The 12,705-nt window shown below is 39.8% G+C and overlaps 1 protein-coding gene across 3 annotated transcripts in view; it reads left to right on the top strand.

Moving 5' to 3' along the window:
* lsp1a (lymphocyte specific protein 1 a) overlaps positions 1–12,705 on the top strand; it is a 328,974-nt gene that overhangs the window by 216,890 nt on the left and 99,379 nt on the right. For all 3 annotated transcript variants that reach the window (XM_060838862.1, XM_060838859.1, XM_060838861.1), the window contains exons 3-4: positions 10,154–10,613; positions 12,052–12,194. In XM_060838862.1, the coding sequence (XP_060694845.1) occupies positions 10,154–10,613; positions 12,052–12,194 (603 nt within the window). The remainder of the gene's footprint in view (positions 1–10,153; positions 10,614–12,051; positions 12,195–12,705) is intronic.

The raw sequence follows: 12,705 nt of genomic DNA, 5'->3' as shown, positions 1-12,705 counted from the left end.
GGGGCAGTGGAAGTTCATTCACTTGTACCAAACCTCTGATAATTAACAACACTGGATGTTCTGTGTGATGGTGGTGTAGATTGTTGAAAATGGAATATGTGCAGCAATTGGAATAGAATCCCAAAACCTGAAACCCAGCACTATGAAATGCTGTCTTGAAGCAAAATTGTGCTGGTTCATTTAATAATGAGAATAAATACTTTCATTTGTGTGGTGCCTGGCACAAACTTTGAAAGCTCTGAAACACTGTCCAATCAATGAAGCATTTCATTAAAGATGGTAACATATTTATGCATTTCCCCTTTGCAATTCAAAATGAACTTCACAGACTTTGTGTCACAATACAATTTGTTTTTTTAGATTTCTGATCCATTTAAAGAAACACTGACATTTAATACAATACTGATACTAAAACTTGAACTTCAAGTATAAAATAGACAGTAGTGCAGTAATAGTAAAAATCGAATACCTGGGTAACGCTTCCTGATGAAATAATATTTCACCGTGTTGATGAAATGCCCAGATCACATTATCGTCGGAGTGTGTGTCAGATAGTAGTTAATTCGGCATCTGTCAGGTAGGAAGAAATTGGGATGCTCCAAATTGGCCTCAGTACCATGTCGTGCACAGTAGCAATTGCAGTCAGTTCTTCTGCCATCCACTGACTCTCTGCTAGAAACTGTATGCGGGATTTACCACTTGATACAATATTGGAGGCTAACTGTCTCTCACTGCATCAAGTTCGATCAAGTAACTCAACTATGAAATTGGGAAAAACAAAGAATTGCTGAATATTGACTACCCAGAAGGAGCCCATTTGGCCTAATGTGTTTGCACTGGCTTGCTGAAGGAGCAAATTACCCAAGCCACACTCCCAGGCTTTCCTTCCATGAAACCGTACAATCTTCCTTTTTCTGGTAATAAAAACAATTGCTCACAGATTTTGAGATCAGTTACATTGGACTGGATTTTGTGGTCTATAGGAAAGTAATGGTGCTCACCGCCAACCTTGAAGGAGGCTCGCTGAGCTGGAAGGTTCATTTTCAGATGTTTTGTCACCCTACTAAGTAACATCTTCAGTGCGCCTCCAGACAAAGTACTGCTGATGATTCCTGCTTTCTATTTATATGTTTGGGTTTCTTTGGGTTGGTGATGTCATTTCCTATAGTGATGTCACTCCCTGTTCTTTCTCTTGGGGGTGGTAGATGGGGTCTAAGTCGATGTGTTTGTTTATAGAGTTCTAATTGGAATGCCATGCTTCTAGGAATTCTCATGCATGTCTCTGTTTGGCTTGTCCTAGGATGGATATGTTGTCCCAGTCGAAGTGGTGTCATTCCTCTTCTGTATGTAAGAATACTAGTGAGAGGGGGTCATGTCATTTTGTGGCCAGTTGGTGTTCATGTATCCTGGTGGCTAGATTTCAGCCAGTTTGTCCAATGTACTGCTTGTTACAGTCCCACAGTATTTTGTAATTGACATTTAGTTTTGCTTGTTGTCTGTATAGGGTCTTTCAAGTTCATTAGCTGCTGTTTTAGTGTGTTAGTGAGTTTGTGGGCTGCCATGATGCCAAGGGGACATCATCATCAACTAGCCACAAAATGTCATGACCCTCTCTTACCATTATCCTTACATACAGATGAGGAAGGACACCACTTCAACTGAGACAACACATTCTTCCTAGGACAAGCCAAATAGAGATACGCACGAGAATTCCTCGAAGCATGGCATTCTAACCGGAACTCTATTAACAAACGCATTGAATTGGACCCGATCTACCACCACCTGAGAAAAAGAACAGGAAATGACATCTCCATAGGAAATGACATCCATCAACCCAAAGAAACCCAAACACATAAATAAAAAGCAGGAATCATCAGCAATGCTTCGACTGGAGGTTCACTGAAGATCTTACCTAGTAGGGTGACGAAACATCTGAAAATGAACCTTCCAGCTCAGCGAGCAAACCTACATCCACAACCTCAACCTGAGCTACAAATCTTCTCAAGAAGAAGGCTGTCATTGTAATTATCTCCTTATGTGGATAACCTCTTGATAAATTTTGTTTCTGCACTGTTGTGTGAACCACTATGTAATTAAGATGCATGGCAGATGTAACAGATTATTCACCAAACTCTTGAATTCACAATTCAATCACAAAGATAGCTATGTTTCAGTGAGATCACATGATCTCATTTACAAAAACCTCTCATCCTTGACATTGACATCAGCCAAAGCATTGTTACAACCAACCAATCTGTGGAAAAATTCCACAAGGAATTAGCAAAACATCTTGTTTCAATGATTTGCTTTTACAAAGCATACAGTGGCTGCAAAGGATGGACTCATGTTACAGTACGTGGAGTCATTGAAGGACATTAAACTATACACAAGAGGAAACCACACTATTAATGTTTGCTTTTTTTCCAAGCCAAGCACTCGCTGGCAAGATTTCTATGACCTAATTAAAAGCAGGAGGTTTTTTTTTGCTGCAAAGAGCTGTTTCAGAGGCTTCCCGTAAAAGTGCAGTGTTAATTCTGTTAGGATCTCTGCCCAATCCTGATCCTGAGAGCAGTTTCCTTTGGTTGTGGTACATAATGAACATCATAAAAACAAGAAAATTTCCTGCCCATGCAATTTTTCAGCAAATTTGTAGAAGGTTTTGAAAACATGACAGAGGAGGGAGCTGACTTGTGCAACCTGTTACAGTGATGGGGCTGCCGTAGAAACCTATTGGGTTTTAGTGCTGTTTATTTTTCTCAATAGTGGGTATATCTAAGACAATGCTGGCTTAGACTCCTGCAGATCTAGTGTATTGTACAATAGAATCACCAAACATTAGTACCCGCTTGTGATCAGAATGGACTATTCATGTTGAACACAGGAAATCTCCGAGAACTAGAGATCCAGGTGGTTCGGGAGAATGAGAAGTTAAATGAATTTAGTTTTCATATGTAGATTGTACTGGAGAAATTAAATGGACTAAAATTCACTAGATTCTGGCGTGATTTCTGCAGAGTGGAAGATTGCAACTATCAAACCACTGCTTAAGAACAAAGAACCTGAGCACAACCCCAACCTGATTTCAAATATAAGTTAATGGGATTACACTTTATTTTAAAATGCAAGGTTTAAGTGTGGAGGGTGGTTTGGCACAGAGATTAGTAACCCATCTACCATACTGAAATACATAATATGGAGTCAGTCAAGTTTGTTAGAAGCTATATTGACCCCAGTATTACCCTGCCTGTGCCATAAAATGGTGGGCATAGAGAGGTGGGGGAGAGTGAGCAATCTATTCTTTATTTTTTAAAAAAGTTCAGTATGATGGAAATGGAGGGGAATGCTAAAAATGGAGGGTGCCCTTTGCTGCTCATTGCATCCTCTCCACACCCAAGGAGACAGTCCCCTTTTTCATTTCCTCCTCTACTTAAAAACCACCCCCCGAACCTCCCTCCCTGTTGTGGGCAAACCCACCTTGCCCAAGTACCTTCTGACTTGCCTCACTCCAGGATCCATGGCTGTCACCTTGCAGTCTCAGCAGACCCATACCAAGCTCTACTTGGAGCTGCGTGTCAGTTTACATTGGCTAGCAGCTCGAGAGGGAGACACTTCCTCCCAAATGACAGGCCGAACCCTCACTGGGCCTTTTCCTTCACTGGCCTCTTTTCAGTTAGGTAACTTTCAGCTCTATATCAAAGAAAGTTATTAGCAATTTGAGAACCTTATCATTTCAGGTATTTTTTCCAAATACAAGCTTGTGGGATTACACTTTATTTTAAAATGCAATGCTTAAATATAACTTTTTGCAGAGAATCCTCTATGAAGCAGAACTCCGTTATCAAAAAATCCTAAAAACGTACCATTGGTTTAACCATGAAATCTCTCAGGAAAGTTTAAATCCTGTCTTACCGTGAGAAAGGGTAAAATAGTGTGTTGATTTACTGCATGTTCATTCCCATAGGCCACCGTATTAACAATCTTTAGGAAGCGGAGATGCAAATAAACATGGAAATAAACGTCACGAGTAAATGTAAATTGGAGCTCTATGGCTCAGTCAGTGACCCTAATGCTACTTTGACCCAAATTTACAGACACCTTGGTCAGTGCTCAACCACCAATAAACATTCTCTGAGCCACTGAAGCCATAATTTGTTGAGACCAGCACGAATAGATAAATTGGACCTAATGACAACATAAGTTACTGGGAAATGTCCACTGATGTTAGTATCAGACAAATCAGATTGCCAACAGGAACCTGGCTGGATAGATCATAAATTTAAAAAAAAATTGGTGGAAGTGATCTTACTAAACCTTTACCATGCAGTATTTTAATAATAAAACAAAACAAGTTTATTTACAAAGAGGGGGAAACACAGATTCAAAGTTTTTTTTAAGCACACCTTAGAACTGACCGACCCATTCTTTATAGACTAAACAGAAGCAACAGCTATGTCACTGCATCAGTACATCTTGGTACGGCATTCTTGCTGTTGAGAACATCCAATGCTGTATTTCTAGCAGAAACCAGCCCAGCTCATTTTCATGGGGAGAGAAATAGGGACTGTTTGTATTAATTCAGGCTGCAAGTGATTAGTTCAAGCAGATGGTTTGAAATTTTATTGATTAAATGTTATTATGATGATGCTCCTGACTTTGTTTCCTTCCAGTACTTGAGTATTCCCTGACATGGTTTCAATTGCTTTTCATTTGTTTCAAACTTAAAATCTTACCTTCACTTCTTTTCCACTGATAGTATCCCTAGCAATCTGTCTGGGACTGTTAATAAGTTGCTATTCAAAGATAATTTCATTCCGATAAATTCCTTTCCTTAGGAATGCTACTTAACACATTGTTCCATCAAAAGATTTCTCAGTGCTTGATGCAGACCTTTTTTCTCAAATGGCTTCTCAGCATAGACCTGGAAAATTCCCCTCTTAACCCTCCTGGGAGATTCCCTAAGTACTCTGGGCAACTTTCTCTTCCTTAGCTTTAAAAAGAAACCCCCATAATTCTAATTGTAAACTCTAAACACACCGACAAACCCATATGATAGCTTAGAATTCCTATGCCCCCAAAATCTCAATAAACAATACTAAAATGGGGAGTGAATATTTAAGTTGCTCTATTTGGTGGATGAAGTATGTTGCTTTGTCCTGGATGGTATAAAATAGATAGACTACTATCCCAGTCCTAACTTAGCCTTTGTACATGGTGGACAGTTGGGAGGTGAACTATTATTATCGCATTCCCAGTCATTGACCCACTCTTTTGGCCATGGTATTTATGTGGCTGGTCCACTTAGGTTTCTCATCAATGGTGACCTCAAAGTTGTGACAGATAATGAACAAAATACTGGTATTTCTCGTGAATGTCCAAGGGAGACAGTTAGAATTTTCATTAGAGATGGCGGTTGTCTGGCATTACTGTAGTTTGAATGTTACTGAGTAGTTATTAGAGATATTCTAGATTACTTCATTTTGCTATCTTGTGCGTGGTTTCAGTCAGCTGTAGCTGCTTATCATTATTAATGGTTATATTCTGATGGAGAGAGGTGAAGCAAAGTAAGCAGCAGAGTTCTCAACAAATAGCTGCAGCTGGGTAATAGGAGACATTGGAAGAGTAGGCAATGTGGAGGCCGTACTAAGTACAAAGCTCCAACAGGCCAAGATTGCGTTTCTCTATGGAGAAGGTGAGTACTGCAGATGCTGGAGATCAGATTCGAGAGTGTGGTGCTGGAAAAGCACAGCAGATCAGGCAGCATCCGAGGAGCAGGAGAATCGATGTTTTGGGCATACCTTATATCCGAAACGTTGATTCTCCTGTTCCTCGGATGCTGCCTAACTTCCTGTGCTTTTCCAGGTGCACAATCTCAACCCTCAGTTTCCCTGTGTTTCTATGAAGGACAGCGCAAGTTACCTGGTGGGCTATCACAGGCTTGTGGAACCTTTTTTTTTCTTGCGCTATCTGCTGTAGTCAGTCACTGTGAAAGTCAGAAGTCTCACAACACCAGGTTATAGTCCAATAGGTTTATTTGAAATCACAAGCTGTCAGAGCACTGCTTCACCCTTACTTGATGAAGGGGCAGCGCTCCAAAATCTTATTTGTTCAACCATAATCTAGTGTCATGTGACTTATGACCTTGTCTACCCCAGTCCAACATCTGCATCTCCACACTGAAAGTCACCATAGCCTTCAATATCTTGGAAGCAACATCCAGCTTGTCGCCCTCACCATGGATCACAATATTTTACACAAAATAAATCTGGGGTTTGCAGTAGTGACTGTCTTGTCTCATGGTCAGGCCATCATTCCACACATGTTGCTGTGAAGAGAGTGCTGGCGTCCTAGTGACTATGAAGGGTCACCAATAATAGAGCCTCCAGACTCTTAAAGCAGGATTGTGCAAGTTTTTCTCAGGTGCCCAGGCTGTTGGCAGGATGTTTTATTTGCAAATCTCAACCATTCCCTCAGTGTCTGACTGTAATCAGGTTGACACCTAAGTTACTGGGGTTTCAAGGATTCCTACAATGCAGACTAGAGAGCTTGCCCATTTTGTGGCATTGCATTATAATGCATCCTACATAACTTTGCAGCGCGTACAGTATTTGAAACAGGCACAGTATTTTGTTATATACATTCAAGGGATGCTTCATTAGCGAGGACAGCATTTGTTGCCATCCGTGGTTGCCATTGGGAAGGTGGTGATGAGCTGCCTCCACAGCAGTCTATTTGGTGTAGCAACACCCACAGTTCAGTTGGAGAGGGAATTCCAGGATTTTGACTCTGTGACATTGAAGGAATGGCAGTATATCTCCAAGTCAGCATGGACAGTGGCGTGAAGGAGAACTTGAAGCAGGTAATAAATGGCAAATGGTTATAGGCTTGCAAGGTGTGTAAAAAGTCTTGTTGAATTTCTGCAGCACGTCTTGTAGATGGTACATGATGCTGCTAATGTGCATTGGTGGTGAAGGGGATGAACATGTGTGGTTGTGGTGCTAATGAAGTGTACTATTTTGTTTTCTGTCTCTGTCTCCCTCCACCTGTAGCAGTCCTTGCTTTGTAAAAGGTACATTTTGGAATTAAGAGATGTAAATGTCCATAGTACTTTGGGGTTCTCAACAATCATCATGACCATCCCTTATCTGGTTATCATTGCTCTAGGATTTACATGCATTCCTCTGCCTTTTATACTCTAAATAATTTAATGTTCAGAGATACTGAAGAAAATCTATATGCATGCTGCATAATCGCATATGATAGTATGTGCAAGAAATCAAAATTCCTTTCAACAAAACAGTCTTATCAAAAGCCCTTTTTAAATGTACAACATTGTCCCACAGATTTCAAAAAATATGCTTTGGCATTGGAATACTTTTTAGTAAAATTCAATTTAATTCTATCACATTGTCTTCAATTTGCATTTCCTCAAATATGAGTGGAGGTGGATGATATTGAGAGGGCTGTGTTGCATTGTTTAATATGAATGAGTGGGGTTTCGGTACTTTGAAATTTTGATTAATCTTCACACAACTGTATAAACAGAACTATCACAATATGATATTTGAATAAGATAGCTAACCTCCTGTTGTACACGAGTACTGTTCTGGAACATTACTGGGATCAAGTAGTTCAGTGTAATACAATTGCAGCATAACATGTAGGAGAACAAAGATATTGTTTACAATAGAAGCTGAATACTGATGACCATTTAAATAATACTATATCTAAATTTCATTGTTCTTTCCAATATCTTATGTGTAGCATGAGACATTGTATGACAGATCCAGTACTATTGTTAATGGTGCAAAAAAAAAGTACTTTATATTCTGTGTTTTAGGAATGATTTACAGTATAGTACCAGCATTACAGAGTAATTATAATGGAGCACTTTGCTAATATCCCAGTCTCCTGAGTGCAAAGTGTTGCTGCAGCATTATAATAAAAGTTCTGGGCAGCCTGAGGTGCAGCATTGAAGTGCCAAAGCATCCTGTAAGTCGATCAGAAATGTGCTCTGAGGGTCCTTAGATGCTGAATGATGTCAATTGCCAATATCAACAGAACATTCCCAAAGATGTTGGTGCCCCATGTTCAACAGGGAGGTCCTTTTGGAGCAAACAATGTGCTGATGTCAACAGGTATCCGCTGTGACATCCATGTCGCAAGTTCCTGGCATCTTGCTGGTTTGGAGCATTTATTAGGTTAGGAAACTGAATATGAAACGAATTGAGTTGGGCCATTAATAAGGCATTTAACAATCAATAATCCTCAAATTCGCAACTTGTCACTTCCTAGTGAGAAACTTGCTTCAACATGCTCTAAATGCACAGAAGATGCAGCAGGATGCTGCTGATGTTGTGTTTGGCCTGTCTCCCGATTCTGCTGCAAATCTCATCACAACCCAGGTTACTCAGGCCCCTTTTTAAGATTCCATTGATTAGTTGGCAGTATGGGCAGATAAGTGATAGATAAAATTTAACGCCGAGAAGTGGAAATTGATTCATTTTGGTAGGAAGAATGAAGAGAGACAGTATAAAGTAAAATGTGCAAGTTTTAAGCAGGGGTCCAGTAGTTGAGAGCATGGTTTAAAAAAAAGGCATCCTTAAATGTATTGATTATTGCATTGTTTGAGTACAAAAGTAAGGAGGTTATGTTAACAATGGATGAAGCCATAGTTCTGTCTCAGTTGGAGTACTGGATCTCAGTTCAGCGTACTACACTTTGGGAAGCATATGAAGATGAGGAGGGGAGCAAAAAAAGATTAACAAAATTGTTACCAGGGATGGGGGTCTTCAGTTATTTAAAATTACTGAGGAGTTTGTGTGCTCCAAGGAGAACAGTCCTATATTCAGAGGAGATTTGATCAAGTTATTCAAATTCAAGAAGAGTTTGAATAAAGTAAAGGGGAGAAAATATTCCACTAATAGAAGGATTGAGAACCAGAGGTCACACATTTAAATTAATTAGCAACAGAAAGAATGGCAACATTACAACAACCTTTTCCACACAGCAAGTGGTTAAGATTTGGAATGGACTGCTGAAATGTGTTGCAGGGCTAAGTGCAGCTTTGAAATGGAATTAGATTATTTGCAGGGCTAATTGAATAAGGCAGCAGATTGGCACTAAGTGAGTTCTCCTTAAATGATCTGTACTGACAATGGGCTAATTCTGTAATGTATCCACTCCATGATTTGATTGGGAATGTTTTCTGCCAGAGTCTTCCTGCTTATTCACCATAACTTCAGAGAAACTACCATAAAGTCCCTGAAAATGCTGCCTTGTAAGTGCCTTCTTTCCAGGATCTCTGTGTGGTTGTGGCATTGAGTCCATGGCAACTAATTAGGGAAACCCTTCCAGATGTTGACCTACGTATAGCTTTGTACTGAGGAGTACACAGTAGGAAAAATCATAGTTCAGTCATTGATGCGATTACACACTAACCGCTGGAAATTCTTTCTGTTTTATTCTTGGGATATGACTAGATCAGCATTTGTTGCCCGTCGCTAATTACCCAGGGATCAATTGCATTAATTCCATTACTGTTGATGTGAAGTCGCATGTAGGCAAGATTAGGTAAAAATGGCAGATTTCCTTACCTAAAAGACTGAGTTAATCAGACGGGGTTTTACAACAATTGACAGGGGTTACGTTATTCAGATTTAAACCAGCATTGTATTCCAGATATTTCTACTCCATTCAAATCTCACCATCTGCTGCATGGTGGTATTCAAACCCATGTCCCCAAACGTTATCCTGGGGTCTTGGTTTTCTATTCAGTTATTTTATCACTGCTTGCCTCTTCCACATATCGATGTATCAAGTGAGATGATCAAACTCAGTCAGCTATGTCCTTCCTCCCACATTCAAATACTCTGGCAAAGACCACAGTCACAAATGAAGAATGATGTGTTAATGGAGTCTGGTAAGTCCGGAAATGCTTAGTAGACTTTTCCAGCATGAATCGCCTCAGGAGAGAAATACTTAAGGGAAAGGAAAGAAATATGGATGCTTTGTTTGTGTGAAATGGAATAGTTCAGATTTTGAAGTTGCTTCTAATAGATATGTTCATGATAATAGATGATCAGGCTGATTGGAACCAACTAGCATTACTAATAAACAATGTTTAGTAATTGGCTTGTTTTGATTTTTTTCCAAGGTACAACATCAACTATAAATCAACCAATTCTGCCCTGGATGAGGATGAGGGCTTCAGTGATTGGACTCAGAGGCGAGAGGAGCGTCGGCAGAAACGCAGAGAGGAGCTGAGCCAGATAGAGAAAGACCATGTTGATGAATCACAAACAGATCGCGCTTACGCTCTGAGGGACAGAAAGGGGCTGGAGGATCAAGACGGGCCGAGTGTTTGTAAACTGAAAATGTGGCAGATTGAGGAGGAGGAAAGAAAGATGCACCAAAGGAAACAAAGAGAACAAGAGGAAGAGGAGGAAAATCGTCAGCGGAGAGCTCGTGAAAGACAGCAACGAGAGATGGAGGAGATGGAAAGAGCTCAGAAATACCTTGATGAGAAAGAACGATTTAAATATGCGAGAGAAGAGAAGGAGCGACTGAACCTGGACAGCATGCAAAAGGAGAGACGAAAATTAGAAGTTGAGAAGGTAAAGAATGAGACTTATTTTAAAATGGCTTTGGTCATCTTTATCTCTTAGATACTGTAGTATTGAGCAATTCAGTAAGTATTTGAATGTCATGCATTCAATACTTGCCCATACTGCCTATGTATTTCCTTATAGTTGTTGAGTAGCATAACATGCAGGTGTAAGTGTAAAACCGCTTGAGATCTTCAGAATGTGCCCCTATGTACAGCTAAATATGAATTCTTAGTATTTTACACCCTAACAACTGTAATCAGACCTTGCCTAGCACCACAGAATGACGACAGCACAAAAAGAGCCAGTTTGCCCAGTCTTGCCCATGCTATCTTTCTTTCAGACGAACTCAACCACTCCCATGATGCCACCTTTTCCCCGTGATGATGCAAATTAACTTCTCTTCCTGCACTTACTCAATTCCTTTTTGTGGCCCATGAATCATGGGTCGTCCACAAAATTCTTCCAAGAGACCTGTGATTGGTCCAAAATGTAAAGTCAATAGTCACAAAGCCACTGCCGAAGCCGTGTGAGAGAAAAGTCCAGATCCCTCACCTGAGCTGTCACAATTTGTGCATGGCTCAAATTGTTACAAGCGCAAGAAATAATATGATGTTTCATGATAGTATTGCAACATATGGCTGCAGGATCAGATTTTGAACACTTGAGACTGAAAGCAAGAAAAACGAGCTGGACTTTCTGCCATTTGTGAAATTGAACCTCCCCTTTGAAATCAGCTATTACCTCATTGGTGTCTCCTCAAAATCATTACCATTCTTCCCATCATTTTGATGAGGACTTTTGCAATGGCAAGTGAGAGGGGCCACTGTTGAACATGCAGATGCTCCATGGGTCTTTCCCCACCCACATGATCCATAGGTGAAAAGTTTTGAGAACCACTGATCTAGGCAAATCAGATCAACACATGGTCTTGTCACTTCAAAGACATCAACTGAATCCAGCACAGAATAATGAAAGAAGAATTGATTTATATACATTTATATTGAAGTTGACATAGAAAACACCACAAGAAGCTTACCTGAAAATCTTTATCACTGCAAGCTTTAATAGTCAAAGAGAACAGAGACTGGAAAATGTCCTTCTAAACTCTATTGGCTAAAAGTCAATTGTCAAATCCACAATTTGGCATTCATTACTTGTCTCACTCAACAATGCCAATTGGCTGGTGTAGAAATGGGATCTGTCACATCAATTCTGTCAAGGGTGTTGCACTGAGAGTACCGTTAAACCTGAATTTATACAAAAATACTTGATACAATCTGGTGTTATATTCCGATGTCGGAGACGGAATAATTGGGACTTTTACAGACCTAGTACTAATTGTCCTCAGCCCAATGACTGGAAGAATTTATTCCCTCACTTCACAAAATCATAACACTGTTTTGAATTTAAATTCACAAACTATACTCTGTTGTTTGTCATTCAGAGACCAAAAGATAATGAGATGAAGATGTCCCACACGACCATGGCATGGACTGAGCATAGCTGTTATGAGGAGGAAAATAATGACATGATACAAGACAAAATGACTTCATACCATGGCTACAGAGCCACCAAGACAATGCTGAGGTACAGTTCTGCAAGGAAAAGCACATTGTGAGAAATATCTTGTTGCAATATCTTGTTTAGTTCTGTTTCCATCCTTTCTGCTTATTTACCCAATCAAACATTTTCCAGTGCAATACAGATTTGAAAGTCAGTTTGTTCTGTTGGTACTTACTCGGGTTAGAAGTACAAAGTTAGGCAACCTATTAGCAAAAGTTCATCTTCCATCAATGACCATATATCTTTGAATCTTGTTTAATTTCTAATGAGAAATTTTACAACTCTATTAGCTTTCTAACTTGACCACACTGTGGGAATAAGCAATGCTCCAAAATTAATCAGATGTAATTAGTTATTTTGACCTAGTTTGAGACCACCTGAATCAGCTAATTGCCCCCTTGCCTTATAAAGGTAATAAAGCATGATTTTTCATTTTTAACAAAGAAAAATGAGGCTGATCTGTTCAGCCATGAATTTATTTAACTTCCACTGTGGTGTGGGCTTTGCGTTCAGCCCTGTTTGTGCACCTGATGCA

Source organism: Hemiscyllium ocellatum, chromosome 18 (genome assembly GCF_020745735.1).
Source record: "Hemiscyllium ocellatum isolate sHemOce1 chromosome 18, sHemOce1.pat.X.cur, whole genome shotgun sequence".
In the NCBI taxonomy this organism is placed as follows: Eukaryota; Metazoa; Chordata; class Chondrichthyes; order Orectolobiformes; family Hemiscylliidae; genus Hemiscyllium; species Hemiscyllium ocellatum.
Note: the sequence above shows the minus strand (reverse complement) of the source record. Positions and strands in the feature narration are given on the sequence as shown.